Raw genomic sequence first — 27330 nt, 5'->3', positions numbered from 1 at the left:
AAAATCCCTGTATTCAGCTGGGGGAGGAGTCCCCCAGCACAGATTCTGCAGAATACAGCTTCCTGAGGGGGTGGAGCTGGGGCCAGGAGGGGGATGTTGGGGCAGCTCATAGCGCTGCAGAGATTCTAGACTGTGTTGCGGCCCGTAGGAGAGATATATGTAACTTAGGCTGGTCCCAGAGCTAAGTTATACTGGGGGCCTTTCCAGTCCATACAGGAGCCTAGGATCAGGAGAGCACAAAGAGAGCCATCTTAACCCCATAAAGCCATCTTAACTCCTTGTACTGCTGGGCTTCCAGTTCTGTGTTGCACCTCTTAGAGACTCAGCATAGACTCTCACCTAACGTTTATTTATTAGAGTCAAGCTTGGATCATTAAGTTCTTACTTTCTCTGATGATATTTGTACCACTGCTGTAACAAAAAATACTTGCACAGTTGTAGTCTTAAGAGATAATGTTGTGCTAGTATTGAGAATTTCCCCACGCTAATGTACTGTAGCATTGGGAAACCACGTTATTATTGTTAGGAACGTTAACCCCTTGGATTCAAGGACGTGCTCCATAACAAGGAGCGCAGAGTGCAGGGGTTTTTTTTTCTGAAGATTTTGAATCAGAACAGGGCATACTACACATTTTAAATTGTCCTTGCTGTCATACTGTAAAAAGACTTACACATTCATCTTAAAATAAACATCCTCTCAAAAAGAGACAGTGAAAACCAGTTCCATAATTTGTATGTGAGATTATATATGCAATCATGATTGTGCATGAAAATACTAGCTTCACATCTGACTTAGTTGTGTTAGTGGTAGTGCTTTGTAAAGGACCTAGTTAGATTTGGGAGAGTTTGTTTTTGAAGTTGGGACTGGAGTGTTACAGTTTTGAAATATTTGTATGTGTACCCAGAGCATTAAAAAAGTAAATAAATAAAATTTGACTCATTTTTTCCATACATTCAATTTTCAAAACCTGGGGTTTAGAATAAAAACATTAGAAGAAACAGGTGAAACAAATACAATAGAACTCCTTATCCACACACACCATGATTTGCCCACCCAAACTAGCTCACTTTTCAAGTACAGTTTCTTAAGCAGATAATGAAGTCTTAAATTAATATATTTAACTCTTTTTTACAAAATCTCTTATGAACATTTACTAGTAAACAGTACAGAATTATCATAAATAAAACTGAACTACATTTGTGAGATGAACAAAGTACATTTTGGGATGTAGTATCCTGCTTTACTTAATATTTATCTGCTTACTCATTAATTTGCAAAAAATCAATTATTTGCAATCAGCGCCCCAGTAATTATTATGAATCTTCAAGTCTCTGTCCCACTCCAGGAGAAGCACAGAGAGCTGAAGCAGCATATTTCAGGTGGATTTGATGCCTGAGGAGAATGGTAATGGAATATGGAGATTTTATCCTCAAGATCATCACTTTGAACCTCTCATAGATCCAAAATTACCAAATTTGTTACCATCTAATGGCTGCTCAGTGACCAATGGGATTAGATAAAATTTGCACTTGTCAGCACTGAATCAAGTTACTGTCTACGCAAGTCACATTTTGCCCCAGAAACAGATCTGTCTGTTTGTGTAAGAGCAAGCACCTGTTCATCAGTTGTAGAACTTTATGGCTCTATCTGGTCTTCAGGGGATCCAGTGGCAGGCACCAAAGAATGTAACTCTCTGTATTTGCCTGATGTATGTGGTGACCTAATTTAAGCTTGTTAAGTGCTGTATATACTCGTTCATAAGCCGAATATTTTTGGTAAACAAAGTGACGCATCAAAGAGCAGGGGTCGGCTTACAAACGGGTCTATACCAAAATTTGATGATTTTAAACTCTATGGAATCATTGAATTGAATATCTAATACATAGTCATTTTGTTTACCTGCAGCGTCTGCAGGCATGGAGCCCCATTTACAATTCTGTTCTTCACTCCTTCCCTTTCTTGATTTGTTTTAATGATTTGCAGGTCCTTCACAGAGTGGTCCAGGACCTCAGTATCCTAACTATCCACAAGGGCAAGGACAGCAGTATGCAGCATACAGGCCCACACAGCCTGGACCACCGCAGCCACCACAACAGAGGCCTTATGGATATGACCAGGTACAACTTTGTTTAGGAAAATGTACTGATTCTTGTGTGTTCATTTTACTGTTTTATTAATGGATTTGGGGGAATTGTCTCCCCTGGATGGATATATGTAACTCTCATAGCTTTTATTTCCATTGGAATTATTCACATACAGCTAGGAGAGTTGATTAGTCTAGATCACTCTTTTCTGATTTGGCCAAACTATACTAAACTTTGCAAAGCTCGTGTGTTATAAACAGCTCACTATTGTATCAAAATTAATGTGAACCATTTTAGCCTAGTGATGAGAGTGACTTAAGTGGAAGTTGAGGGTACCAAGCATCTTGCAGAGACACATTTTATTATTGCTCTGTATTGAACATGGCTAAATGCTTTTTTTTTTTTTTTTTTTTTTAAAGCATTCCCTTAGGGGCAAATCCAGCCCCCATCCTTGGCATCTACAAAGGGCACCTTGCCTGCCAAAGCAGTGTAATTATGCTGTATAGGTGTTGGGATAGATGTTGGGAGGGACCCATGCAGACTGGAAGCCTCAGTTTCTACTGATTCCCTGCATGGCAGTGTACGGGTGGGGGAGGCAGAGGATCCCCAGGAAGCTGAGTAAGAGCCTGTAGAGGCTATTCCAGCCATTGGACCAGAGTGGCTCAGCAGCTGCTTAATGGCCATGGAGAAGGGAGAATTGATTTCTTCCTCTCTGTTCCTTGTACATATGCCTAGTTATTAAGATTGGACATAGAGCAGAGGATTTTCTCCTTTGTGTGTTACAAGCTACAAAACAGAAAATGTTGCCTAATATCTCTCTGAATGTTATATTGTAAACTTTATTAAAATAGACGCCTTTACTCTCCTGGGCATAAGGAAGCTGGACATTATGACAATATATATTACTACACAGATAGGTTTTTTTAACAATAAAATCTTAATAGTTTGTCCATAAGCAACTATTTAGACTTTGAACAAGAAAAACATATTTCCCATGAGTAACAGTGGTTAGAGTACCTTCAGGGAGAACAGATTTCTCTCTGTACACAAATATGTTAAAAAGGGGCGGGGGGAAGGCAACAAAACCTTGTTAAATTTGGTAATCTAGAAGTGCAACTACCTTTTAGCTCCAAGTCTTCAAAAATAATTTAGTGTACAAAGGGCCATAGTTCCAAATGCAAGAAGTAGGCATAGAAAAATGCTTAAAGAGAGGGAGGGGGAACAGAGGGGAAAAGAAGTTTTAATTTGTTGAATTTCCTATAGATCATTTTGGTGTGGGCCAGGGATAACTTCCCTCCCTCTGTTTCCTCCAGTTTCTTGCATAATCCAAGTCCCAAGGGGAATCCATTTGTGGAAGGCTTTCCCTGTTCCCCGCAGTAGCACTACTACCTTAGGAACTGTGCTAATGTGTATAATGCAGCCTTATCAGAAGTGTTTTATGCTGCATTACCTTGGTGGGATTGAGGGGTGACAATGCTGTGCAAAGTGGTCATTCCCAAACATGCCCTCTTGTTTTCTGCAAATCCTGAATGCCATGGTATACCTGCAGAGAGCTTGTGAATGATCATGAGATGCATTTACTGATGTCTCTGCTCCAACCTTTGCCGTTCACAAAAGATCTCTTCCATCAGAGGAATTGGAGGAGAGTAATGAGGCCAGTATTTCCATGCATCAAATCTGTGGATTAAGGCTGTATTAGCAGGACTTTTGTAAGCAAGACACGAGAAGTAATTCTTCCACTCTACTCCATGCTGATTAGGCCTCAACTGGAGTATTGTGTCCAGTTCTGGGCACCACATTGCAGGAAAGATGTGGACAAATTGGAAAAAGTCCAGAGAAGAGCAACAAAAATGATTAAAGTCTAGAAAATATGACCTATGAGGGAAGGTTGAAAAAATTGGGTTTATTTAGTCTGGAGAAGAGAAGATGGAGGGCAGGTCTACACTACCGCTTAAGTTGATGTAATTTATATTGTTCAGGGGTGTGAAAAAGACACCTCCCTGAGCGACTCAAGTTACAGCGAACTAAGCGCTGTCCACTCTAGCACTGTGTCAGCGGGAGACGTTCTCCTGCCGACATAGCGTCCACCTCTCGTGCTGGTGGAGTAATTATGCCTATGGGAGAGCGCTCTCCTGTTGGTATAGAGTATCTTCACCAGACACACTACAGAGATGTAGCGCTTCTGATGTAGCACTTCTGATGTAGACCTGCCCTGAGAGGGGACATGATAACAGTTTTCAAGTATATAAAAGGTTCTTACAAAGAGGAGGGAGAAAAAGTGTTCTCCTTAACTCAGGGGCAGGCAAACTTTTTGGCCTGAGGGCAGCATCGGATTTCGTAAATTGTATGGAGGGCAGTTAGGGGAGGGGGTCCTGGCCCAGCCCCCACCTCCTATCTCCCTCCCCCCCCCCCCCCCCCGGATTCCTGCCCCATCCAACCTCCCCTGTTCCCTAATGGCCCCTCTGGGACCCCTGCCCCATCCACACATCCCCGCTCCCTGTCCCCTGACTGCCCCCGGACCCTTGCTGCCCCATCCAACCCCTCCTCTCATTCCTGATGCGCCCCCCCCCCCCGGACCTCTGCCCCATCCAACCACCTCTTCTCCCTGTCCTCTGACTTCCCCCGGAACCCCTGCTCGTGACTGTCCCCTGCTTCCCCATCCAACCCCCCCTCCTTCCTGACTGCCCCCCACCAGGTCAGGCTGGGCTCTGCAGCTGTGCTGCCCCAGAAGCTCACAGTCCCGCCACCCAGAGCATTGCGTCTGCAGCGGAGTGAGTGAGCTGAGGCTGCAGGGGAGGGGCGAAAGCAGGGAAGGGGCCGGGAGCTAGCCTCCCAGGCCAGGAGTTCAGGGGCCAGGCAGGACGGTCCTGCGGGCCGTAGTTTGCCCACCTCTGCCTTAACCTCTGAGGGTAGGACAAGAAGCAATGGGCTTAAACTGCGGCAAGGGCGGTTTCGGTTGGACATTAGGAAAAACTTCCTAATTCTCAGGGTGCTTTCGCGCTGGAATAAATTGCCCAAGGGTGTTGTGGAATCTCCATCATTGGAGATTTTTAAGAGCAGGTTAGACAAACACCTGTCAGGGATGGTCTAGATAAAACTTAGTCCTGCCGTGAGTGCAGGGGACTGGACCAGGTGACCTCTCGAGGTACCTTCCAGTCCTACGATTCTATGATTTTCCTATAGGACAAGTTGGCTATCTACATCTTTATGATTGCCTAGATGTGCCTTGGATCACACACAGAGTTTTGAACTACATGTGTTAGTCTATTCTATGGTGCTCTGAAAATATGTGGACAATAGTTATGAGTTACAGGCTGAGTGGATACCTTCACTATGAATTTCTGTGCTTTTGTATGTAATTGAATTCTTGCAGTGCTGCTCAAATTCCAATTTAGTATTCAACCATTCTGTTGTATTCTTTGTTAGACAGTTTTACCATAATCTGTCTTAAATTTTTAATGTCTCTTATTTAATCTTTTATTAATTACCAATACCAATTCAAGAAAAATTGTTCAGACAGAATTAAACTCCAGGCCATAAACATATAATCAGCAGTGTAATTTACAGATAAATTTAGAGAACTTCTGAGGTGAAACACTATACCATGTATATCAATAAAATGAATGTTTTTGAGTGTGTTTAATTCTTAGTGGCATGACTTTTTTGGATACTGCCCTGTTTCAACTTTTACTGTATGAAAACAAAATCATTATCTAATCATATTTTTAATTTTAACTTTTTTTAGGGGCAATATGGAAACTATCAGCAGTGAAAAAGTACTTACATTCCAGTATGTATTAGCAGCCATATTGTCTCCTCAGCACTGTGGACATCTCCCTGTGAAGAGAATCTCCCATTCCATCTAGCTTTTGGAAAAATATTGTGGATAAATGGCTGTTTTACAATATACAGTCTTTATGGGCTCGTTATAAAAGGCTGTAGCCTCTCAAAAACTCTCATTTCACAACCATACTCTAGATGGCAATATTGGACAGAAAATGCATTGACATAACCAGTTCTCAGTGAGTTCGGAACTGTGCATCAAACAGACTGTTACAGACTGAAAGGCGTGAACAGCTTTGTATGTTTATGAAGGTTATGGGAATTTAATATTTTTTCCACAAATTCTTTTGTAAGGGGAAGGGGGAAATGTACACTTTTTACAGCAGCAATATTTTGTATATTATGTTTTTCATGTGGTGAATATGCAAGACAGTACACTACTCACTGGGCAGGATCAAAAATCTGCTGTTAATATGGATGGGGGCATGGTAAATGCTTGATTGTGTTGGTCTCAAAATGGTGTATAATAAAGCTGACTAAAGACATAGTATACTGTACATTACCGATAGGCTCTTGTACAAAGAATTGAATCCCAGTTACCTAAACAGGAAGGTAATCAAGAACAGTATGATATAGTCTTGTGCAAATAATTAATTTTTTAAGCTTTCTAATTTTTCTGAGTGAAGCATTTTTGTAAAGAAGGTTTCTAATGTAGTTTGACAATTTTTTGCAGCATGGTTTGGTACCCAGAAAAATTGTTCAAACTGTAGGTGTTTTGCCACAGTGTAACATAAACCAAGCCGTAATCCCTTTCTAATTGCAGTAACAAAGAATATGACAATGTTAATTTTACCTGGTTTGAATATGCAAAGAATTAAAAAATTAATACTTAAGACAGGTCAAACTGTATTGTATAAGTGTATTTTAACCTTTAGTTGGATAATTTGTATGTAACAAACTAGCATAGAAGAATTTGTAAACCTCTATCTAAACTTTCTTAACTGGGAATTAATACCCTTAGAAAGGAGGCATTTTTTGTGTGTATCCATTTTTCTTACTGGTTAATATGAGACCAAGGTATGTTTTAGATTATCACATATAAACCTGCTGGTGAGGTAAATGCCAAATTTTATTGTGAACTGCATTGATGCTTATAGTGTTGCATGTGAGATAAAGGCAGCACGCTGATCAATAGCATAGTAGACAAATTGGTTTTGATACCATCCTGTGACTGTAGTTCAGATATGTGAAAGAATATTCTGTTGTGCAAGAATACATGCAACCTTTATGAAGGACATAACTTAAAAATAAAATTAGCCCAGGAGTAAAATAATATTTTTTTCACAGTTGGCCATAATGTTTTAACAGGGAGAAAGCAATTGTAATACATAGTATTTGAATGAGCAAAACAAACACGGAAAACAAAATTTTCATTTGTCCATTGTTTTTAAAGGAAGAACTTTTTTTTTTTTAAGCTTAAAGTTGATCGGTAGAAAATGCACATCAAAGTTTGAACAGATAACGCATGAGGAGCATTATTATGAATGAAACGCTTGTAGGTTCTGTGCCAATTTTCCACCGCTGTGTACTTCATTGCTATTTAAAACTGTATTCCATCAACTCTAAAGGAAGAATAAATTATTTGTGATTTTAATTTTCTCATTTGTTTCTTTAAATTAGATTTCTATCACTCTGATGTCTCATCTGGAGACTTTGCTGAGAGGTTTTATTTTATAGACGTTGGTCCAGGATAACCAAAATATATTTGCATTCTAGGACTTTATCAAAATTCTCTTGCCATAGCCAAGTTAATTAGAATTAACTGTTCAGTAATCAGCATGTTGTGTAGGCTGTTTGTTACAAAATTCTTCCTCTGAAAATGAAGGTCCATGAGGCTATAATCAAGATGACTGAATTAGATAAATGAGTTGAAGAGACAAAAAATGTGCTGAACCCAACCTGGTAAAGATACGTTATCTCATTTGAAATAAGCTCAACTGACATTAAGAAATAATTTGTCTTGCCAACCCATCTTCTGTTGTCTTATTCTCCTTTTTAATGGAAACTAAAATTGCAATTTTAATAAGCAGAATTTCCTCCAGGGTTTCCCTCCTAGAGACTAGTGCATTTGCAAGTTTAATTGTTTTATAACGGTCCTGTTTCGTAAAAGTTTTTAATTGGTGGTGACAAAAATTACTTTATTCCTCTGGTACCACATTAGAAGAACAACTTGAGAGGAGGTAGTTCCCCGTAAAAGTTAGTATTCCCATTTAAATTATACCTATACATTATTCACATCCCCTTAAACAAAAAAGGAAGCAGGCATGCCAGGTATGGGGGGGCTGGGGAGGGAGAGGAGGAGACGAAAATGGCAAGGTGCAAGAAGTTTTTTTGAGTCAGGTATCCTTCAGTAAATGGAAATCCAACCCATGTAAAGCCAACAGAAAGGATCTTAAGCTTGGATTTAGAATGGATTGTTGAAAATATGAGGGCTGATAAGGAATTTGAACATCCACTTGAAACATAAAAATAATTAGTTTATCAGATGCGGGAAGCCTGTGAAAGAATATGTCCTGAGAGTAAAGAGGACGATTAATGAGTTAAAAGCAGTTTCGGATACCACATTAGTCCATGGACAGTTTCTGTGATTGATTGATTTGAACAACCATTTTCCTCTTTTAAAAAAAAAAATGGTTTTCTCTCCCTTGTTGCTGTGTGAGAGACTCTCAAAAACAGAAAATTGACTCATTGTTTGGGAGAAAAATGGTGAAACTGACCATATACAAAGTTCTGTCAAATAAACAAAGTAAACAAACTGAAAAAATAGAGAAATAATATACTTTTGCTCTAAAGGCTCTCAGTTAAAGTAATCTCAGATATTACTTGTAATAAAAGTTCATTAAAAATCATGTAGATGTGACTTTTAAATAGATGGTGCTCCTGTAAAGAGGGTTAAGGACATGGATGCAAAAAATATCCTTTAGCTTCTCTACAGTTTTCGCCACAGAGGATGTTGAGGAAGTACCCATTACTTTCAGGTGATCTTCAGGGTGAATAAACTAGATGAATTAAAGAGTAACAAGTCACCAGGACCACATGGAATTTATTCAATAGCTCAGAAGGAATTTGAGAATTAAAGTGGCTGTGAGCTGCTTTTTATATGCTCTCTCATTAACATCAGCTACTGTGCCAGAAGACTGGAGGCCTGATCTTGTGAAATACAGACCAATGAACCTTACTATAGTACCAGGCAAATTGGCTGAAGTAGTAATTTAAAAATAGAATTATACAACACTTGGATGAATATGATATGCTAAGCAAACGTGTTTTCTGAAAAAGGAAAATTGTGCCTCCCTAGCCTACTAGAATTCTTTGAATGTTTCAGCAATATAGTGGATAAATAACTAGTTGATATTTATTTGGATTTTCAAAAAAATAACCTTGACAAAGATGACCCTAAGGAAACTAGTCATAAGATAAGAAGTACCATCATAGTTTGAAAACTAGCTAAGATTGAGAAAACAAAGAGTAGGCGTAAATGTTTAACATAGTGAAGTTTAACATTGGAGTGCACCAAGATTCTCTATGAGGACTGTTTATTGTATCTCTCAAATAGTCTGGAAAAATGGGATGACCAAGAAGGTGGCCAGATTTGAAATACACAAAATTATTTAGGTTAATCAAGATTAGATATTTTGGGAAACTTCATAGGGGCATAACAAAGCTAACAAATAGGCAGCAATGATGGCAGATAAAATTCAGTGTTGACAAAAGCAAGGTAATGCACATTGGAAGGAATAACATACTACTCATACATAATGTTAACTGCTCAGGAGAAAGACCTAGACCCCTTTGGGTATGTCTACACAGCAAAGAAAAACCTGTGGCTGGCCTGTGCCAGCTGACTTGGGGTCATGGGGCTTGGGCTGGTGGCAGTTTAAGTGTAGACTTTTGGGCTCAGGCTGGTGCCTGAACTCTGGGACCCTCCCACCTTGCAGGGTCCTAGAGCCTGTGCCCCAGCAGTGAACTGTGACCCCAAGTCAGCTGGTGGTGTCTAGTTGCTGTGTAGATATAATAATAGGAGATATACACCTATCTTCTAGCGCTGGAAGGGACCTTGAAAGGTCATTGAGTCCAGCCCCCTGCCTTCACTAGCAGGACCAAGTACTGATTTTTGCCCCAGATTCCTAAGTGGCCCCCTCAAGGATTGAGCTCACAACCCTGGGTTTAGGAGGCCAATGCTCAAGCCACTGAGCTATCCCTCTCCCCCCCATATACCCTTTGTGCACAGTTCAATGAAAACCTTTTCAATATGCAGCCAGGGTCAAAAAGCAAACAAAAATGTCAAGAAGGGGATTGCCATTATATTAAATTTTCTGTCCTTACCTGGAATGCTGTGTCAGTTCTGATCACCCCATCTTAAAAAAGGAATAGCAGAAATAGGACGGGGTCCAGAGGTGAGCAACAAGTGATTAGAGGTATGGGAAAAACTTCAATATAAGGAGATACTGAAAAGAGTGGGACTGTTTAGTTCAGAGTGGAGATGCATATGATAGAGGTATATAAAATTATAAATAGAAAAGAGAAAGTAAATTGAGCATTCCCACTCATTTTTTTCTGATAATGCAAGAACAAGGGGAATAGTCAATGGAATTGAAAGGCAACTCATTAAAAACTGATAATAGGAAATGCATAACTGCACAATCCACAAGATATCAGGGAGGCCAGAGGCTTAGTAGGTTTTTTTAAAAAAAATAGATTTTTATACGGATGAGAACACCCCCAGTTACATTAGATCAGATGAAACAGTTTATTTAGAAGGATATGCTCTGTCGTAATAAGACAACAACTAACCCACTAGAGTTAAGAAGAAACTTCCCTCATTGTCCATTGTGGGTTTGGGTTACTTTTTATTTTTTCATCCTCTTCTTCTGACATGTCTGGTACTGGCCATTTCTGAACCAGTATGGCAATTCTTATCCATTTCTGAACATGAAATCCTTACATCATTTTGTGGCTTTTATGATAAAGTACAGATTTGATGTAAATCTACAAGAGCGAAATCTGTACTGTAGATGTGGGCATGTGTATAACGGTAAGTTTATATTTGATTCTAACTTTACAAAAACTCATTAATTAGTTTTGTATGATAAATTTAAGTATTTCTTAAGTATATGATTACCTTTCCAACTCTAGCATTTTGGTGAAACATGCTAATATAACGTACAGATTGTCTTTACTTTGCTTAATTTCAGTCTCTGATCACTGGGGGCCCTGGAAACTGCAGCTCTTTCGGGGTGGGAGGTTTTGTTTTGTTTTTGGGTGGTGGGCAGTAGATTACTGAGGATTCATGTTGCTATTTGCCAAAGCCACTGTGGGGGCACACTAGCTAGTTTAGGGCTTGATCCAGTGCTCTCTGTAGTCAGTGAAAATACCCCTATTGATTATAGTTGGTGTTGGATTGGGCTCTCTGGAGGGGTAACATGCCACCTAGAGCAGCCATTGTCTCAGCTTTCACTCTTCAGAATTCACAATGCAGTGATCACATAGAGAGGCTTCCATGGTCTCTCACAGAGAGAGGCATGAACTGCAGAGCTACTTCCCTCCCCCTCTCCTTTATGGCACACATAGGACTCCAGTCTTCAAGGTGCCCAGCATGCTGGCCCCAGACCAGCAAGCCTGCGAGTAGTTCCATTAACTTTAACACAGTGGTTCTCAAACTTTTGTACTGGTGACCCCCTTCACATAGCAAGCCTCTGAGTGCGACCCCCCTTATAAATTAAAAATATATAAAAATGTTTTTAACACCATTATAAATGCTGGAGGCAAAGCGGGATTTGGGATGGCAGTTGACAGCTCACGACTCCCTGTGTAATAACCTCACGACCCCCTGAGGGGTCCTGACCCCCAGTTTGAGAACCCCTGGGTCTACTCGTGCTTAAAGTGCCAAAGTGCTCAGCACCTTGCAGGAATTGAGCCTATAAGGGGATGCCAAGGGAGGGGTGTGTAGCCGGGAAGAGTTTCCAGCTCCTTGTTGCTACCATTTAAATGCAAACAAAACATCTACTTTTAATTTAATCAAGAAGAGAGGAAAAGCTCTAATCCATGTTTGGTGCTGCTTTCTTTTGACCGTGGACAAACTTCCCTGAAAAAAGAGAAAAAATATCCTTTTACAAGAAAAATATTAGACTATTACACATGCCTGGGATTTAATCATTTTTAAGTAGGTCTTTTCTTTTTTCTCAGTGCCCAGCAAATAAAAAACAAAACAACCCATAACTTTTTTCTAAGCTGCTGCTACTGCTTTACCGCTTGTTCATCAGAAATGAAGAATGTCAGCAGCTTCATAAATATTATAAAACGTAGTAGCTCACTCTTTTTTGTTAGTTTAACCAAAGCTATTACAGTTTGTGAAATCTTCAGAACACTGTACTGTGTTTGCTTGACTTGCGGTTTTTGTTTAAAGCAACCAGTGTAGGTGAATCACACTTTGGAGCCTTTTAAAAAAAGTTTCTTTTTTTAATCATTTTTACTTCAGCTAAAAGTTAATTTTAAACTGCCTAACTTCTAATTTCCTACTTCAGGAGGGTGTTGCCAGGACGCTGGCATCTCTGAATAGACTCATTGGATATATTTTATAGAAAAAGTTAATTTGTTGGGGTGGAAGTACCCATTTTATTTTTATGAAATTGCAGTACATTAGGATTCACCAGCTCCTTGTTGTTTTTCAGCTAATTTTAAGTCCAGAGAAAAAATTAGATATGCAATTGTAAAGGTTGCTCTTTTGAGTGCTGATTCTCAGCACACAGTCTTCAGATTTTTGCTCTGCTCCTTTTCATGAAGTACAGTATAACCAAGGGCCACTGCTTCTTACAGTATCTTTCTAAACTCTGGTTACGGCCCTACTTTTTGAGATACCTTCTTGTCAAATTGATATGTGGATCAGATATTAGTCTCCAAGGTGTCCAACTCTGAGCTGTGTGTCTGGGTTTTTTGTTGTTCCCCTCCTCATTGATGTAGATCCTTTGAGAGCCAGCTGTTTTTATTGGAGAGCCTAGATAACTGCCCTTATCTGTTTGCTCCCAGGGCCATTTCCTCAGCTCAGATGAAATATTTGTCTTTTGCCATGAGATAACATATAAAAAAATAATTAATGTTCATGGAGAGGGATATCAGCTATAAATACTTCTCACAAGGTTTTCTTAACTTCTCTGTACCAGAGGACTAGTTCATCCAAGTGTAGCAAATTACTAACCAACTTGGCACTTTTGTCCTCTCCTCAGACATCCATGTACTCCCAGGACCAAGTAATGTAAAGGCAGAGCAAAATATGTGGCAAAGTTGGAAGCCTCTGCTACGTCCTGTGTGGTTTTGACTGCTGGTAGATGGCTGTTTTCAGGCCTGCAAATGGATTCCCAACAGGTAACTGGAAATCTTTAATCAGTCTTAGCAATCACATCTGTGCACTGACAAGTCAAACGTTGCCTTATATTCACTGGAGCACATGTACAATGGCAGATATGAAAACCATCATTACTCTGTCATGGAGAGTGACTGTTCTGGTAAGTCTGACATTCTTGAATAATTCCGTTGTTGCTCCATATTGCCTCAAGAGCCCCAATTCTGCACAATGTCATACAGTTAGGTGACCAGACATCTTGTTTTTAAAGGGACAGTCCCATACTTAAGTCCTCCTTCAGGTGTCCTGGCTTTTTCTTTAAAATGGGCAAATTTTCCCATCTCCCTCCCATCAGTACTGGCAGGTCCTGCTACTGGCTAGATCCCTGCTCGCCAGCAGTGCTCCCCACAGTGGTGAGTGGGGGGGTCTAGTGGCTGACCATGGAGGTGGATGTGCAAGGCTGGTGGTGGGGCGAAGAGGCAGTGCATGGGGCTGGCGCGCCCTCTGCTGGTGCGTGAGCTGCAGTGGCTGGTAAGTGCAGGCAGGCTCCAGGCAGCGGCCAGTTGCGTGTCGCCTCTGTTGCCCACCCATTGGCCCTTTACGTGCTCCCCTCTCACTGTCCTCTCCCTGCACTGCCCCTTCGTCTCCCCAGCCCCGCTGCTCCTCCATATCCCCACTGTTTGAAGAGCCAGCCCCTGGTCGGGGTGCTCAGCTCACCAACAGCCTGGCCAGCAGGCTCCTTCCTTCCCCCACTGCCTCTGTCTGAGCCGGTGCCCCGGGAAAGCCCAAGACCCTCTGTCCCAGGGCGCTGGCCAGGAGAAGCCGAGACCTGCATATGCTAAATCCCTGCACAGCCTGACACCGGGCAGCCTCTCTGCCCCTCAGCTAAGCTCTGGAGTGGCGGAGGGTGGGTGGGAGGAAGCGATTTCCATCTTGTTTATGAGCTGAACCTGCAGGCTCCACAGCAGACCCCAGGGCCAGGGCAGGCTCCAGGCACCAGCGGAGGAAGCACGTGCCTGGGGCAGCACATGCTAAGGGGCGGCATTCTGTCCAATCTTGGGGTGGCACAGTCCGAGTGGTTTTTTGTTTTTTGTTTTGCTTGGGGCAGCAAAAATGGTGGAGCCGGCCCTGCCCAGGGCGGGGGCTTAGCACTCTCCTCAGTGCCCAGTCCCCTGCCCTAAGTCCTGCCCCCAGGAAGCGTGGGGCTGCTCTGTCCCCTAGGCACCCTCACCCATTGGCTACCTCTCTGGCTGGGTTCGCTGAGGCCCCTGCAGTCAGGTTCCCTGGGCTCTGCTGCACAAGGCACCCTAGGGCTTAACCCCTTCCTGCCCATGCTGTAGTTGTGTGGGGAGGTGGTGGTGGGGGAATGGGACAGGAGGCAGCTGGGCTACGTTGATGGCCAGCAGCAGCCTGGCGATGTTAGCTGCCTTTCCACATTGTGCGGACAGGAAGTAACAAGCTGCTTCCAGCCGCAGGGGCGTAGGGGGAGAAGAAGAGATGAGCTCTGTAAAGACATGTGCAGGTCATCCCTTCCTGCCCACCCTCCTCCTCTGCGACTTGAAGCAGCTCCCATCCCTTCCCTCCTGCACTGTGCTGAAAGGCTACTGCTGGCCACATTCTGGTGTGAACCCTGGCAGAAATCGGGGTGGGGGGAGGGAATGTGACCCTCCTTGCCCCACCCCCTGTGTTGCTATGGGAAGACGTGGCACCAGTTATCAGGAGAGGCAGGTCTGTCCCGGGGGCCCAGCCAGACATGGAGGGTGGAGAGCGCTGGGCAGGGAGGATCAGGTCGGTTGGTCAATCATGCCCTCTGCGTGAGAGAGGTGTATACAGTGCTCCAAGCCTGTGCCTGGGGCAGCAAGCCACGGGGGGCTCCCTGTCGGTCCCTGCGAGGGCGGCAGTCAGGCAGCCTTCGGCGGCTTGCCTGTGGGAGGTCCGCCAGACCCGTGGCTTCGACGGCAATTTGGCGGCAGGTACGCTGAAGGCGCAGGACCGGCGGACCTCCCGCAGGGAAGCCGCCAAATCCGTGGGACCGGTGACCTCCCAAAGGCACGCCGCTGAATCCGCAGGACTAGGGACCTCTCGCAGGCGCGCCGCCAAAGGCTGCCTGACTGTCATGCTTGGGGGCGACAAAAAAGCTAGAGCCACCCCTGGGTGTACAGGAGCGTGTGTGTGTCACTGTGTCACCTCTCCCTGTGTGAACACTAAAGCCTTAAAGATAAGATGGTAAATAAAAAGAATCCAACTATACAGTATTTCTTTTTAACTGGGGCTCAGTCAACTTGATGCTAATTTGAATGTTTGTACTGCATATTCTGTTTGATTGCCATTGAACTCACTTGAATACAAGTACTTTTACCAGGTGTCTGTATTCAGCATAAGGAAATAAAGTCACCCTACATATAGTACCTTACCATTCATTTTGCATCCCTGTCAAGGAGAACATATTCTAGTTTATGCAATGTTCTCCTTACTGTCTTAACGTAGAGCTTGTTTTAATTCTACTTTTTGTGTGTGTTTTGTCCCACTTGTGCTGTTTTCAGAGTGTGGTATCTTTTGCATCAGTCTACAGTTCATTTTGATATCATTTTCCTTCTGGCACGGTTTAAAGAGTGAACTTCTGTACAGGCATCACCAATGTTCTCCTTGTTGTATCTTGTGACAAAACAAAATGGTTCCTGTTGTTCACTTTCTTCAGAGAAGCCTGCTCATGTGAAATTAACTATCCTATGTGATGTAGTCAAGGTTGCTTAGTTTCCAGTGGTTAGAAGTTGGCATAATTAGTTTCTCACTTACAGTTCATTTATTTATGTTAGTTTATAATTTAGACACAGATCTCTGGAGCAAGTCCCCTTTATTCATTTTAAGATAGTCAATAAAACATAAAATTCACAATATGTATCATAGGGACTAGGCTAACCACATGATCCACAATAATGCTTGCCTAGCATAACAACAATCTCATATCTGACTGTTATAGGATGACTGGCTCCTTTATGAGGGAGCTGGGACCAGTGCACCTGTGACTACTTACCTGCTGCCCCACAGAGCTTAAGGGAAGGCAGGGGCGGCTCCAGGCACCAGCACGCCAAGCGCGTGCCTGGGGCGGCAAGCCGCGGGGGGCGCTCTGCCGGTCGCCATGAGGGCGGCAGGCAGGTTGCCTTCGGTGGCATGCCTGCGGAAGGTCCGCTGGTCCCGTGGCTTCGGCGGACCTCCCGCAGGCTGCCGCCGAATCCGCGGGACCGGGGACCTCCCGCAGGCAAGCCGCCGAAGGCAGCCTGCCTGCCATGCTTGGGGCGGCAAAATACCTAGAGCCGTCCCTGAGGAAAGGCACCTAGGCCATATAAAGAGGGGGAGACAGCATCAGGCAGCTAGTTGTGGACCTCTATTAGCCCAGGGAGGTAAGGAAAAATATTACATGAGAGCTGCTGAAAGGGTTCCTGAAGGAAGAAGTTGAGGAAACTGCTGAAGGTGCTGCTGAAAGCCCAGAAACACAGGCCCCAAGAAAGGAGGGCTGTGTAACCTCACTGGGAGGCTACCTGCCAGGGAGGCATTTAAGGATTATTTTTATCTGGGTGGAAGAGATTTTATTTCAACTTTATTTAGACTTAATAAAGGAGAACCCCTAAAAAGGGATTTGGTCTTATACCTTTGGACTGTGTGGAGTTGTTAAGGGGCCCTGAAAGAAGGGGAAACTGAGGCAGGGTGCTGCAGAGCCACACTTTGCCCGAAAGGGTGCGAGAGGGCAGGCAGGCCCTTTGCCAGACTATCTCTTGCTTTCAGTCCTCTCCCTCCACCAAATATCCCTGAAATTCCAGCTACGAGTACAGGTGTGGGCATGAGACAGAGTAAATTCCAGTGTGGAGACTCCCTCACAGAGAACATCCTGCCAGCCACTCTCTTCCATTGAAACGGTGGGGAGGGAGGGATAAAGCTGGGGGATATAGGTGAATTCCTTGCTCATGACAGTTCCAAGCTCCTGCCAATATTTAGCTGAAATGTTCTATTTTTAACCCTTCAAAAGCCACTCTATAATTAATTTCTTGATATGTTCCAGGATGATGTTGCACATGATTTTCCCAGGCACCGATTCCTCTCCAATTATTGCAGTTCTTTGGCAATTTTACTATAAGGCCTCTCTTCCACTGGGTTAGGTTCTTTTCTTCATTCCATATTCTATCCAAAAGCACAGGGAAAGTCTAGAGGGCTCTTTCATCACTTGCTTTAAGCATCTCTCCAGTAATGTTATCCTCTCCAGCTGCTTTCCCTTTTTTGAGTTTACTGATGGCTTTTCCAACTTCTTCCATTGTAATATCTACTACATCAATCTCAAGCTCTGGTCGTAGGTCTTCATCATGTATTTCTAGTAGTTCAGTTGGGCTTGGTCTATTTAAAACAGCCTGAAAACGTTCTACTCGTTTTTCCTTTGTTCTCCTTCTGTACTAAGAGTCTTCCTACTTGCATCTTTAATAGGGCCTTCAATACTGCCAGAGTTTCCTGTTAGCTGTTTTATTGTCTTATACAAAGTTATAAAGTCACCTCTTTGGCTGGCATCTTTAGCCTCTTGACATTTTCTATCAACATATGTCCTTTTATCTCTAGCCCATCTTTTTACCTCTCTGTCTTGAACTCATATTCTTCTTTCTACTTGCTTGTCTCTTCACATGTCTTAGCATTCATGAGTTTTTGCTTTACACATCTTCTCTATTCCACTGCTTCCCAGGTAGCACCGCTAATCCATTCTTCCATTTTAGATTTCTTTGTTATAAGAGCTGTCTTTGCCCTTTCTAGATAGCACTCTCTGGTATTTTCCACAGAATATCAATGTCTTGGATTTCTTCAGTTTATTCCATTAGAACACCAAACCTGTTCTTCAGTTTAAGCTGAAAAGCACTTTTTGTGTTTCGGTGTTTTAATTGTGCACTATTGATGCATGGTATTCTTTTAACTTTCTTCATCCTTTTTAACTTAATCTTCAATTTGGCTATACAAAGGTTCTGGTCACTGGCCACATCTGCTTTCCTGTACAAACATACATCTGCCAGCAAGCTGAAAAACATTCTTGTAATGCAGAAATGATCTATCTGGTTCTGTCTTCTACCATCTGGGGAGTTCCATGTCACTTTATGAGAAAATATTGTTCCACTTATCACTAGATTGTTCACACTGCAAAATTCTACTAATTGTTTAGTCACGATATTGTGTTTTGGGACCTTGGTTAACACATTCTTTAATAAATCATAAAAATAATCTTTTTTTCCTCATCTGTCTTTTCAATGGTTCATGCATAGAGTGGTATGACTGTTAGTTTGAAGACTCTAATCTGAAAGTGAACTCTAATAATTCCTTGCTTGACTGATTCCCACGCTACACCATCTTCATGTCTACCATCCACATTCCTGGAGTAGATGTTGGTCTTATTTGTTTCTCTAAAGTGTAGTTCATTTGAACCTGCCCATCTACGTTCACTGATTCCAAGGACATCAAGATGGTAATTACTTGAGCAGTTTTAGTAGCTTTGTACATTATTCTCAAATTCCAAAATCTGATTTTTATTGTTGATCTGGCTTTGAGCTAGGGACTTCTGAGGACCTGGCCTTTCTTAGGGGGTTGCCTATCATATTCTTCCTGAAGCTGGTCTCTTGTTCAAACCTGCTGCGTAACGATATGACTCTGGGTATACATTTCTGTAGTAAGTTTGTTTTACGAGGTGGGATTACCAGCCCCATGCACAATTTTAGGTTCATCGCTCCTTTTTCATTATTTGGAGCTGTCCACATGTGGACACTCCCCCACCCATCACTAGGTATGCGCTAGGTAGCTTCAGATACCCCAAGACTTACTAAACTGGCCCTTCATAAATACTGAATACTATTGTTATCTTATCAGTTCCTTTTTTATAAGGAAAACCTGACATTCATTGGACACTTAGGAACACCCATCTAGTTTGTTTGTTTAACCCAATATCATTCCAATGCGTACCACTAAATTGGAGCTATCCAGCACTGTCGCCTCTAACGGTATCTGTGTTAACAAGAAAATTTGTATTTGTGCAGTGATTACAAACTCAACACATGTTCCCCAATAAAGAGCAAAGCAGCCTCTGAGCTCCTGCTTCTTTCAGAAGGGTAGTGAGAGAGCACACAGGGCTTGGAGCCACGTAGTGTTCATGGTGGGGGGTTGGAGGGATGGGAGCAATCAAACAGCACAGCAGCTAGTCGAGAAGGAGCTGGGGCTCCTGGGACAGAGATCACTAGGAAGTGGGGCAGCAGCAGCCCCACAAAAAGAAGTAGGGGGTGGCAGCAATTCATTTTAGGGAGATTGTGGGGGCTCAGTAAAAGACTTTAATTGATTTGGGGGGCAGTGCTGGGGAATAGTGGCAGATGAAGGAGGGACTTGAGGGGTGGGGTTATTCCTGAAGAGTGTAACTGGGAAGGAGAGAGAGATTTGGGGGTGAGGGTGTGTTCCTGGGAACACGGGCAGTATGTGGAGAGAGACAAGGGAGACAAGGTTGTAGGCTCCGGAGAATGGAAGCAGATGTTTCATTTAGGGATGGGGTCTGTGGAGCATGGCATCACCGGGATCGGGCTGGGTAAGAAGGCAGTGATGGGTGTATTTCTGAGGGACGGAGGCACTAAAGGCAGGCTTGGGGAAAGGAAGCCGGCACTTCTGTATTCCAAGCACAGCTGGTGCTCTGAAAAACTGACTGAGCAGCTCTGAACCTAATGTTTGGTGTTAGGAAGTTGAGCTGAGGTTCCTAGTTCAGTTTGTTATAAACTTTGGGAGACATAAACAGAGGCATGTTTCAGTTCAGAGCAATGCCTTGTTGATAGTCCTTTCCTCAGTGTCTGAATCAGATCACACAGAAGGTTGGGTTTTCCCCATGCCTATGCGGTGTGGCAACACACATTGTTCACACCCAAGCAATCACTTTTCCAGTTACATGTGAGAACAGAAATATTTTCTGAGCATATTTTGACCTTGGATGAACAATAAGCATGCAGGCTTGGAAAACACCGTACTATGAGGTGACACTCTAGGAAAGCATCATAGTATACAAATGTTGCTAAGGTCACATGAACCATTTTCTAGCTTCTACCTACCATTCCTCTGTGAATACAAAATTCCTAGGGAAAGAGCAGAGCACCAAGGCTGACACCCCCTTCAGCAGCAATGCATTTTCTAGCCATAGAAATCCTACTTCCTGTCCATTATTTTCAGTATTTCACTCTTCAGCCAGCTCTAGCTCCACATTAAAGTTGAATACATCAAACCATACAAGTTAGTGCCTAGTCCTCGTTCCCACATAAACACAACCATTTTGCAAACATGATCTGATATTAATTACCCCCTTGGCAGTAAAAATCAAGATTTTCTGATTCAGCCCACTAATGTAAAATGCATTAGTGTATACTCTGGCTCCAAGGGGTTAGATTCTCTAAATAAACACAGCAAAGTTTTTCTTTATTCACAACTCTCAGGTTATTCTGAGAGACTGACTTATCCAACAAAAAGACTAAAACTAGCCTGGATTTTTAATAGATTATAAATGCCTTGTTCTTTTTGCAAGAATTGAATGTGAAGTTGTAGATCAATGAAACTTGACTCCTTTTCATGCCTCCAAATGAAATCTTCCCAAGCTCATTTTTGTGGTCATGTACTGTGTATCATGATATTCTTCTAAATATCTTTAATGGAATGAGGCTGGGTATCAGTGGGATTGTGTATTAAAAGGATTGCAATTTTCTCTGTTTCATGAATGTTGCACTTTGAGATCAATGGAGGAAAAGTGCTATACAAGAGCTAAGTATTTTCATGATATCTGTATTTTAATTTCTAAGACATCAAACCAGGATGATTCTTGTTCAGTTTAATATGGAGAGAGCCATGGCCTAGTTGCCAGTGCGCAGGGTGGGGGAATCAGAATGCTAATCCCAGCTCTGACATTGGCTTCATGTGTGCTCTTGGACAAGTCTCTTAACTTCTTTGCATCAGTTTCCCATCTATAAAATGGGGTCAATGTTTCATACCTGGGGCGTGCACCTATTGACTTCTATCGGCTGTAGATCAGGCCTTTAGTGACTTTGTAGAGGTTTTGTGAGGTTTAATTAGACCAGGGGTAGGCAACCTATGGCACGCATGCCAAAGGCGGCACGCGAGCTGATTTTCAGTGGCACTCACACTGCCTGGGTCCTGGCCACCAGTCCGGGGGGCTCCATATTTTAATTTAATTTTAAATGAAGCTTCTTAAACATTTAAAAAACCTTATTTACTTTACATACAACAATAGTTTAGTTATATATTATAGACTTATAGAAAGAAACTGTCTAAAAAAGTTAAAATGTATTACTGGCACACGAAACCTTAAGTTAGAGTGAATAAATGAAGACTTGGCACAGCACTTCTGAAAGGCTGCCAACTGCTGAATTAGATAATGGTTGTCAAATGATGCCATCATGATAAGGACTAAGTTGTTCTTTGAGGGAAGAAAATGTAATAACAGGCCCAAATATTGTTTGAGATCAACTTCTGCAAAGCCAAATTATGTTGCCCACAGGACTCCCTTGGGAATATTATATATGTTGAGTAGGGCTGTCAATTAATCGCAGTTAACTCACCCGATTAACTGAAAAAATTAACTGCAATTAAAAAAATTAATTGTGATTAATTGCACTCTTAATACCAACTGAAAATTATTAAATATTTGTGGATGTTTTTCTACATTTTCAAATATATTGATTTCTATTCCAATACAGAATACAAAGTGTACAATACTCACTTTATATTAGTTTTTATTACAAATATTTGCACTGAAAAAATGATAAACAAAAGAAATAGTATTTTTTCAATTCACCCCATACAAGTACTGTAGTGCAATCTCTATTGTGAAAGTGTAATTTACAAATGTAGATTTTTTGTTGTTACATAATTGCATTCAAAAATAAAACAATGTAAAACTTTAGAGCCTACAGGTCCACTCGATCCTACTTCAGCCAATCGCTAAGACAAACTTGTTTGTTTAAATTTATGAGAGATACCGCTGTCTGCTTCTTTTACAATGTCACCTGAAAGTGAGAACAGGTATTTGCATGACACTTGTGTAGCTGTCATTGCAAGGTATTTATGTGCCAGATATGCTAAACATTCATATGCCCCTTCATGCTTCAGACACCATTCTGGAGGACATGCTTCCAAGCTGATGATGTTTGTTAAAAAAATAGTTCATTAATTACGTTTGTGACTGAACTCCTTGGGGAAGAATTGTATGTCCTCTGCTCTGTTTTACCCACATTCTGCCATATATTTCATGTTATAGCAGTCTCAGATGATGACCCAGCACATGTTGTTTGATTTACGAACACTGTCACTGCAGATTTGACAAAACGCAAAGAAGGTACCAATGTGAGATTTCTAAAAATAGCTACAGCACTCGACCCAAGGTTTAAGAATCTGAAGTGCCTTCCAAAATCTGAGAGGTATGAGGTGTGGAGCATGGTTTCAGAAGTCTTAAAACAGCAACACTCTAATGTGGAAACTACAGAACCCGAACCACCAAAAAAGAGTCTGCTGGTGGCATCTGACTCAGATGATGAAAATGAACATGTGTTGGTCCGCTCTGCTTTGGATCGTTATCGAGCAGAACCCGTCATCAGCATGGACACATGTCCCCTGGAATGGTAGTTGAAGCATGAAGGGACATATGAATCTTTAGCCCATCTGGCACATAAATATCTTACAGCCCTAGGCACTGACTCTGTGGGTGCTCCACGGCTGGAGCACCCATGGGGAAAAATTGGTGGGTGCTCTGCACCCACTGGCAGCTCCCCACCCTCCCCCTCGCCCAGCTCACCTTTGTCTCTAGTCCGCCTCCTCCTCCTCCCCTGATTGCACTGCATGCTGCTTTTCCCCCCTAGCTCCCAGTGCTTGCGCCGCAAAACAGCTGTTTCACGCAGCTGGGAGGGAGGAGGGAGGAGGGGGAATGCGGCGCTCCAGGGAGGAGGCAGAGCTGGGGTGGGGATTTGGGGAAGGGTTGCAATGGGCAGGGAGGGGGCGGAGTTGGGGCAGGGACTGTGGGGAAGGGGTTGGAATGGGGGCGGGGAAAGGGTGGAGTCAGGGTGGGGTGGGGGGAGGCGCGAGCACCCACTGGCACTGAGGAAAGTTGGCGCCTATGCTTGCGACCCCAGTTACAACAGTTCCATGCAAATGCCTGTTCTCACTTTCAGGTGACATTGTAAACAAGAAGCGGGCAGCATTATCTCCTGCAAATGTAAACAAACTTGTTTGTCTGATCAATTGGCTGAAGTAGGACTGAGTGGACTTGTAGGTTCTAAAGATTTACATTGTTTTATTTTTGAATACAGTTATTTTCTTGTACATAATTCATAAATACACCCCTCATTTTACCACAGAGATTATTATGCAAAGCTTTGTGATACAGGCTCTTTTTTCTATGCAGCACAGCCACTCTGATGCTGTGTACTAATATTACAATCTGCCCACTTCCTAAGGGGGCACGGTGCAAGGGACACTCAAAGAGGAACACATAAGGAAAGAACTCATTACCCAGGTATACTTTTCCTAGCCCTGGTCTACACTGGGGGGTGGGGGTCGTAGCTGAAGTCGACATACTTAGATTGACTTACCGTGGTGTCTTCACTACGGTGAGTCGACTGCTGCTGCTCCCCCGTTGACTCTCCTTGCGCCTCTTGCAGCACTGGAGTACAGAAGTCCACGGGAGAGGGCTCAGGGGTTGATTTATCGTGTCTAGACTAGATGTGATAAATTGATCTCTGCTGGATCGATTGCTGCCTGCCCATCTGGCGAGTAGTGTAGACATAACCCTAGTTGCAGTTGGTCATGCCAGTGGAAGTAATACAAAGCCCTGTACTGCAAAGTTACTGTACCCACCAAAGAGAAGGCAGACCTAAAATCTGTGGATGAGATTCTGTGATGGTGCAGCACAACACTCAGCCTAAGGGGAGACACACCTCCCTCACCTCAGTTCTACCTATGCCAGGGTGCTTGAGGAGGCCCTCAGAAGGCAACCTTATGTCTGTCTTCTACAGTGCTGTGCTGGGAGAACCCCCATCCTGGGCCAGATCAAGGGCTTTTAGAGCCTTTTTAACGACTCCTGCCCTTTAACCTGGCATGAAGGGGCCAAAGCGATAGTGAGGATCACACCCCATAAGAGTCAGGTACCATATATAGACTTCAAAAGAATTTGTACTCAACTCTCCTGGCATTTCACACAGCAACTGAAAATATATATGGCAATATGATAGGGTACTTACATTGGTGCCTGATCTTATCTCCCCATTAATATTGGGAAGTCTGTTTAGCTTTGCTCCACCAATGTATCTGAAATGCTCTCCAACCGGTATCATGAAATCTCTCTAGCCATTGGTCCTTTTACATATATTAAAAAAAAGCTGAAACATGCAATTGGTTGAAGGCAAATTCAATTACAATCTCAACTGAAGACTTTTTCATCTCAAATTTCTTGATCTTAGATCATTGTTTTTACTTTCTATCTTTGTATTCTTGATCTGGTCCAGCTACTTGTCAGCTGAGCCATGGTCCAGGACATACATTTTACTGTGGTCTCTTACACTGTTTTGCTGGGAATAAAATGGCATCTTCGATCTCATAGTCCAAAAATTCCTGCTTAATCCGAAGTAAAGTTTGCCTTATAAGTTCTGTGCCAGGGCAGTTCTGAGGGGAAAGGATACTAACATTCCTAAACTAAATCTCTCTTTTCTACTCTCAGTTTTCAGAATTCACTCTTTGTCGTGCAGGTCTGAAAGGTTAAAAATAACTGTATCTCCAGAGACTTTTCCCTGGGCTGTGTTCTTTCCTGGGATTCTATAAGCTTTTTCCACCCAAATTGGGTCAACCTCAGTGCCTAATTTTAAAATCTCCAGGATCCAATACTTCATAAAAAAATCAATGAGAGCGTCTCTGTTATATAATCCCAACAACCACATATTATATGCTCTGGTCTCATTCTACTGAAGTTTGATTTTATATTTTGAATTGCTGCTTATTAGAAAATTATGGAAAACATTGTTCTATGTGTTCTGAACCTTTCCTTATACTGTCTTTGTTGCTGAGGATATTTTGTAGGAAAACAGACACACTTCCTTTTTAACAGGAGGTACAGCCATAGCCTTCTGTGACATCAAGGTTGCTATGAGAATAATTGGTGAGCAAATACTGCAAAATTGTTTGTAAAAACTTCCTTTGAGCAAAAATCCCTGCACATTTGCTTTGATTGTATTTGTATCCTTTTTCACTTTCTGCAAATATTGTTCTAAAAATTGTTAAAAAAGAGTATCACAAATATTTGTATGTCTTTTTCCCCCCCTTGTGTATTGATGTGAGAAGTGTCCCCAGGGCCATTCGAAAAGGTCTTGGATGCACAAACCAATACCACGTATTTAGGTGACCAATCACATGAGATGAGTAATGAATCTGAACAGCAAATACTCATAGCAATATTTATTATATTTATTTATATATTTGTATAAGCTACCTGTTCTCTTCCATTTCCCTTCTTAAAACTCTCCTTTGCCATGATACCTACAAAAGAACTTGACAGCTGTTAGGCTGCTGGTGGGTTTCTTCTTAGTGTATGTGCAATATGCCTTAGGCAGCACGTGACCAATATTGCCTCATTGTTTCCTTGTGCTTCCCGGTCTCTCTGTATTCATCTGCTGTCTCTTATCTTATACTTAGATTGTAAACACCTTGGTGAAGGGACTGTCTTCTTGCTCTATGCCGGCACAGCACCTCGCACAATGGGGTCCTGGTCCATCTAGGACTCCTAGGCACTACTGCCGTGCAAATAAATAATCATTTTTCTAGATTTATGCAATGATACAAAGGGCTGCCTATTCAGAACTCCAGGTGCCATTGCCACAAATTACAAGAACAAAATCAAAATTAAATAATAACAAACAGATTGGAAGCAATCCGTAGGCTGAAATATCATTATAAACAGTTTGGCAAAGAATGCTGATAATGAACAAAGTTAAGAAACTGAAGTCCATTCATAGATAATTTGTGAAAAGGAAAAATGAGTAAATTAGTCAAATACACTGTTCAGTGCAAGTTATTCACCTAGTGAGTTCAGATGGGGGGAAAAGTAGCAAGAGAAGATGAGTTCAACAAAACAAACGGCCATTTATATGTCAACATCCTTGTGAACAGCACTCACAGAAGGGAAATACAGCTAATATGATGTGGGAGCAAAATTGCTTCTAGGTAGAATATTTTTTCAAGACTTCCCACAAGCAGCAGCAGACCTTTAATATGCAGACCAGTATAAAGTTCCATGGCAATTTTCCCACAAAGTTTTTCACCGTGGTTCTGTGAATCATGCTTCTCATGTCATTTGCATGGAAACAGCCGGCCCAAAGAGATAAAATAGTTTATTTTATTTCCAATTTGAGTTGTCTGGGGGTTTTATGGTTTATTTTTAGTCTGATCAGATGCAGGAGAGGGAGCTCATAGTGCCAGGGTTGAGATTAGGGATGGAAAGCAAAGCCGAAACAGTACCGAAAAGCAGAAAGCACTCAGCTACTACTGTGATGAGTACCATGCAAAAGCCTATAAAAACACCATCTTCATGCTTGGAAGAGCAAAGAGTAGCAGTTAGAGTGTGGATCCTGCCAATTTCCCCTATTGTTTTGTATGAAAATAATATTTAAGTTTGAGAATGAGTTTTGCATTTCCAGCTGCTGTCTCCTTTCCAGATTGAAGGTGGAGGCTGGAGCTGCTGTTCTGTTGGTGAGAAGGGTTGAGCAGAGCATAGAGGGTTCCACCAGCCCCAATGCTCTGAGATAAGAGAAAGTCCCTTGGTAAAATCCACAATTTAAGGGCAGAGCAGAGCCTAGAACAGGGGCCACCTATGGCACGCATGGCGAAGGTGGCACATGAGCTGATTTTCAGTGGCACTCACACTGCCTGGTCCTGGCCACCAGTCCGGGGGGCTCTGTATTTTAATTTAATTTTAAATGAAGCTTCTTAAACATTTAAAAACCTTATTTACTTTACATAGAACA

The 27330-nt window shown here is 42.4% G+C and overlaps 1 protein-coding gene across 5 annotated transcripts in view; it reads left to right on the top strand.

Annotated features, from left to right (window-relative positions):
- SS18 (SS18 subunit of BAF chromatin remodeling complex) overlaps positions 1-7522 on the top strand; it is a 65203-nt gene extending 57681 nt beyond the window's left edge. For all 5 annotated transcript variants that reach the window (XM_039526481.1, XM_039526480.1, XM_039526479.1 and 2 more), the window contains 2 exons: positions 1985-2118; positions 5831-7522. In XM_039526481.1, the coding sequence (XP_039382415.1) occupies positions 1985-2118; positions 5831-5857 (161 nt within the window). In that variant the 3' untranslated portion in view covers positions 5858-7522. The remainder of the gene's footprint in view (positions 1-1984; positions 2119-5830) is intronic.
- Positions 7523-27330: the final 19808 nt, after the last annotated feature.

Source organism: Mauremys reevesii, linkage group 2, assembly GCF_016161935.1.
Source record: "Mauremys reevesii isolate NIE-2019 linkage group 2, ASM1616193v1, whole genome shotgun sequence".
Classification (NCBI taxonomy): Eukaryota; Metazoa; Chordata; order Testudines; family Geoemydidae; genus Mauremys; species Mauremys reevesii.
The sequence above is the reverse complement of the archived record's forward strand: the minus strand, read 5'-3'. Positions and strand labels throughout refer to the sequence as shown.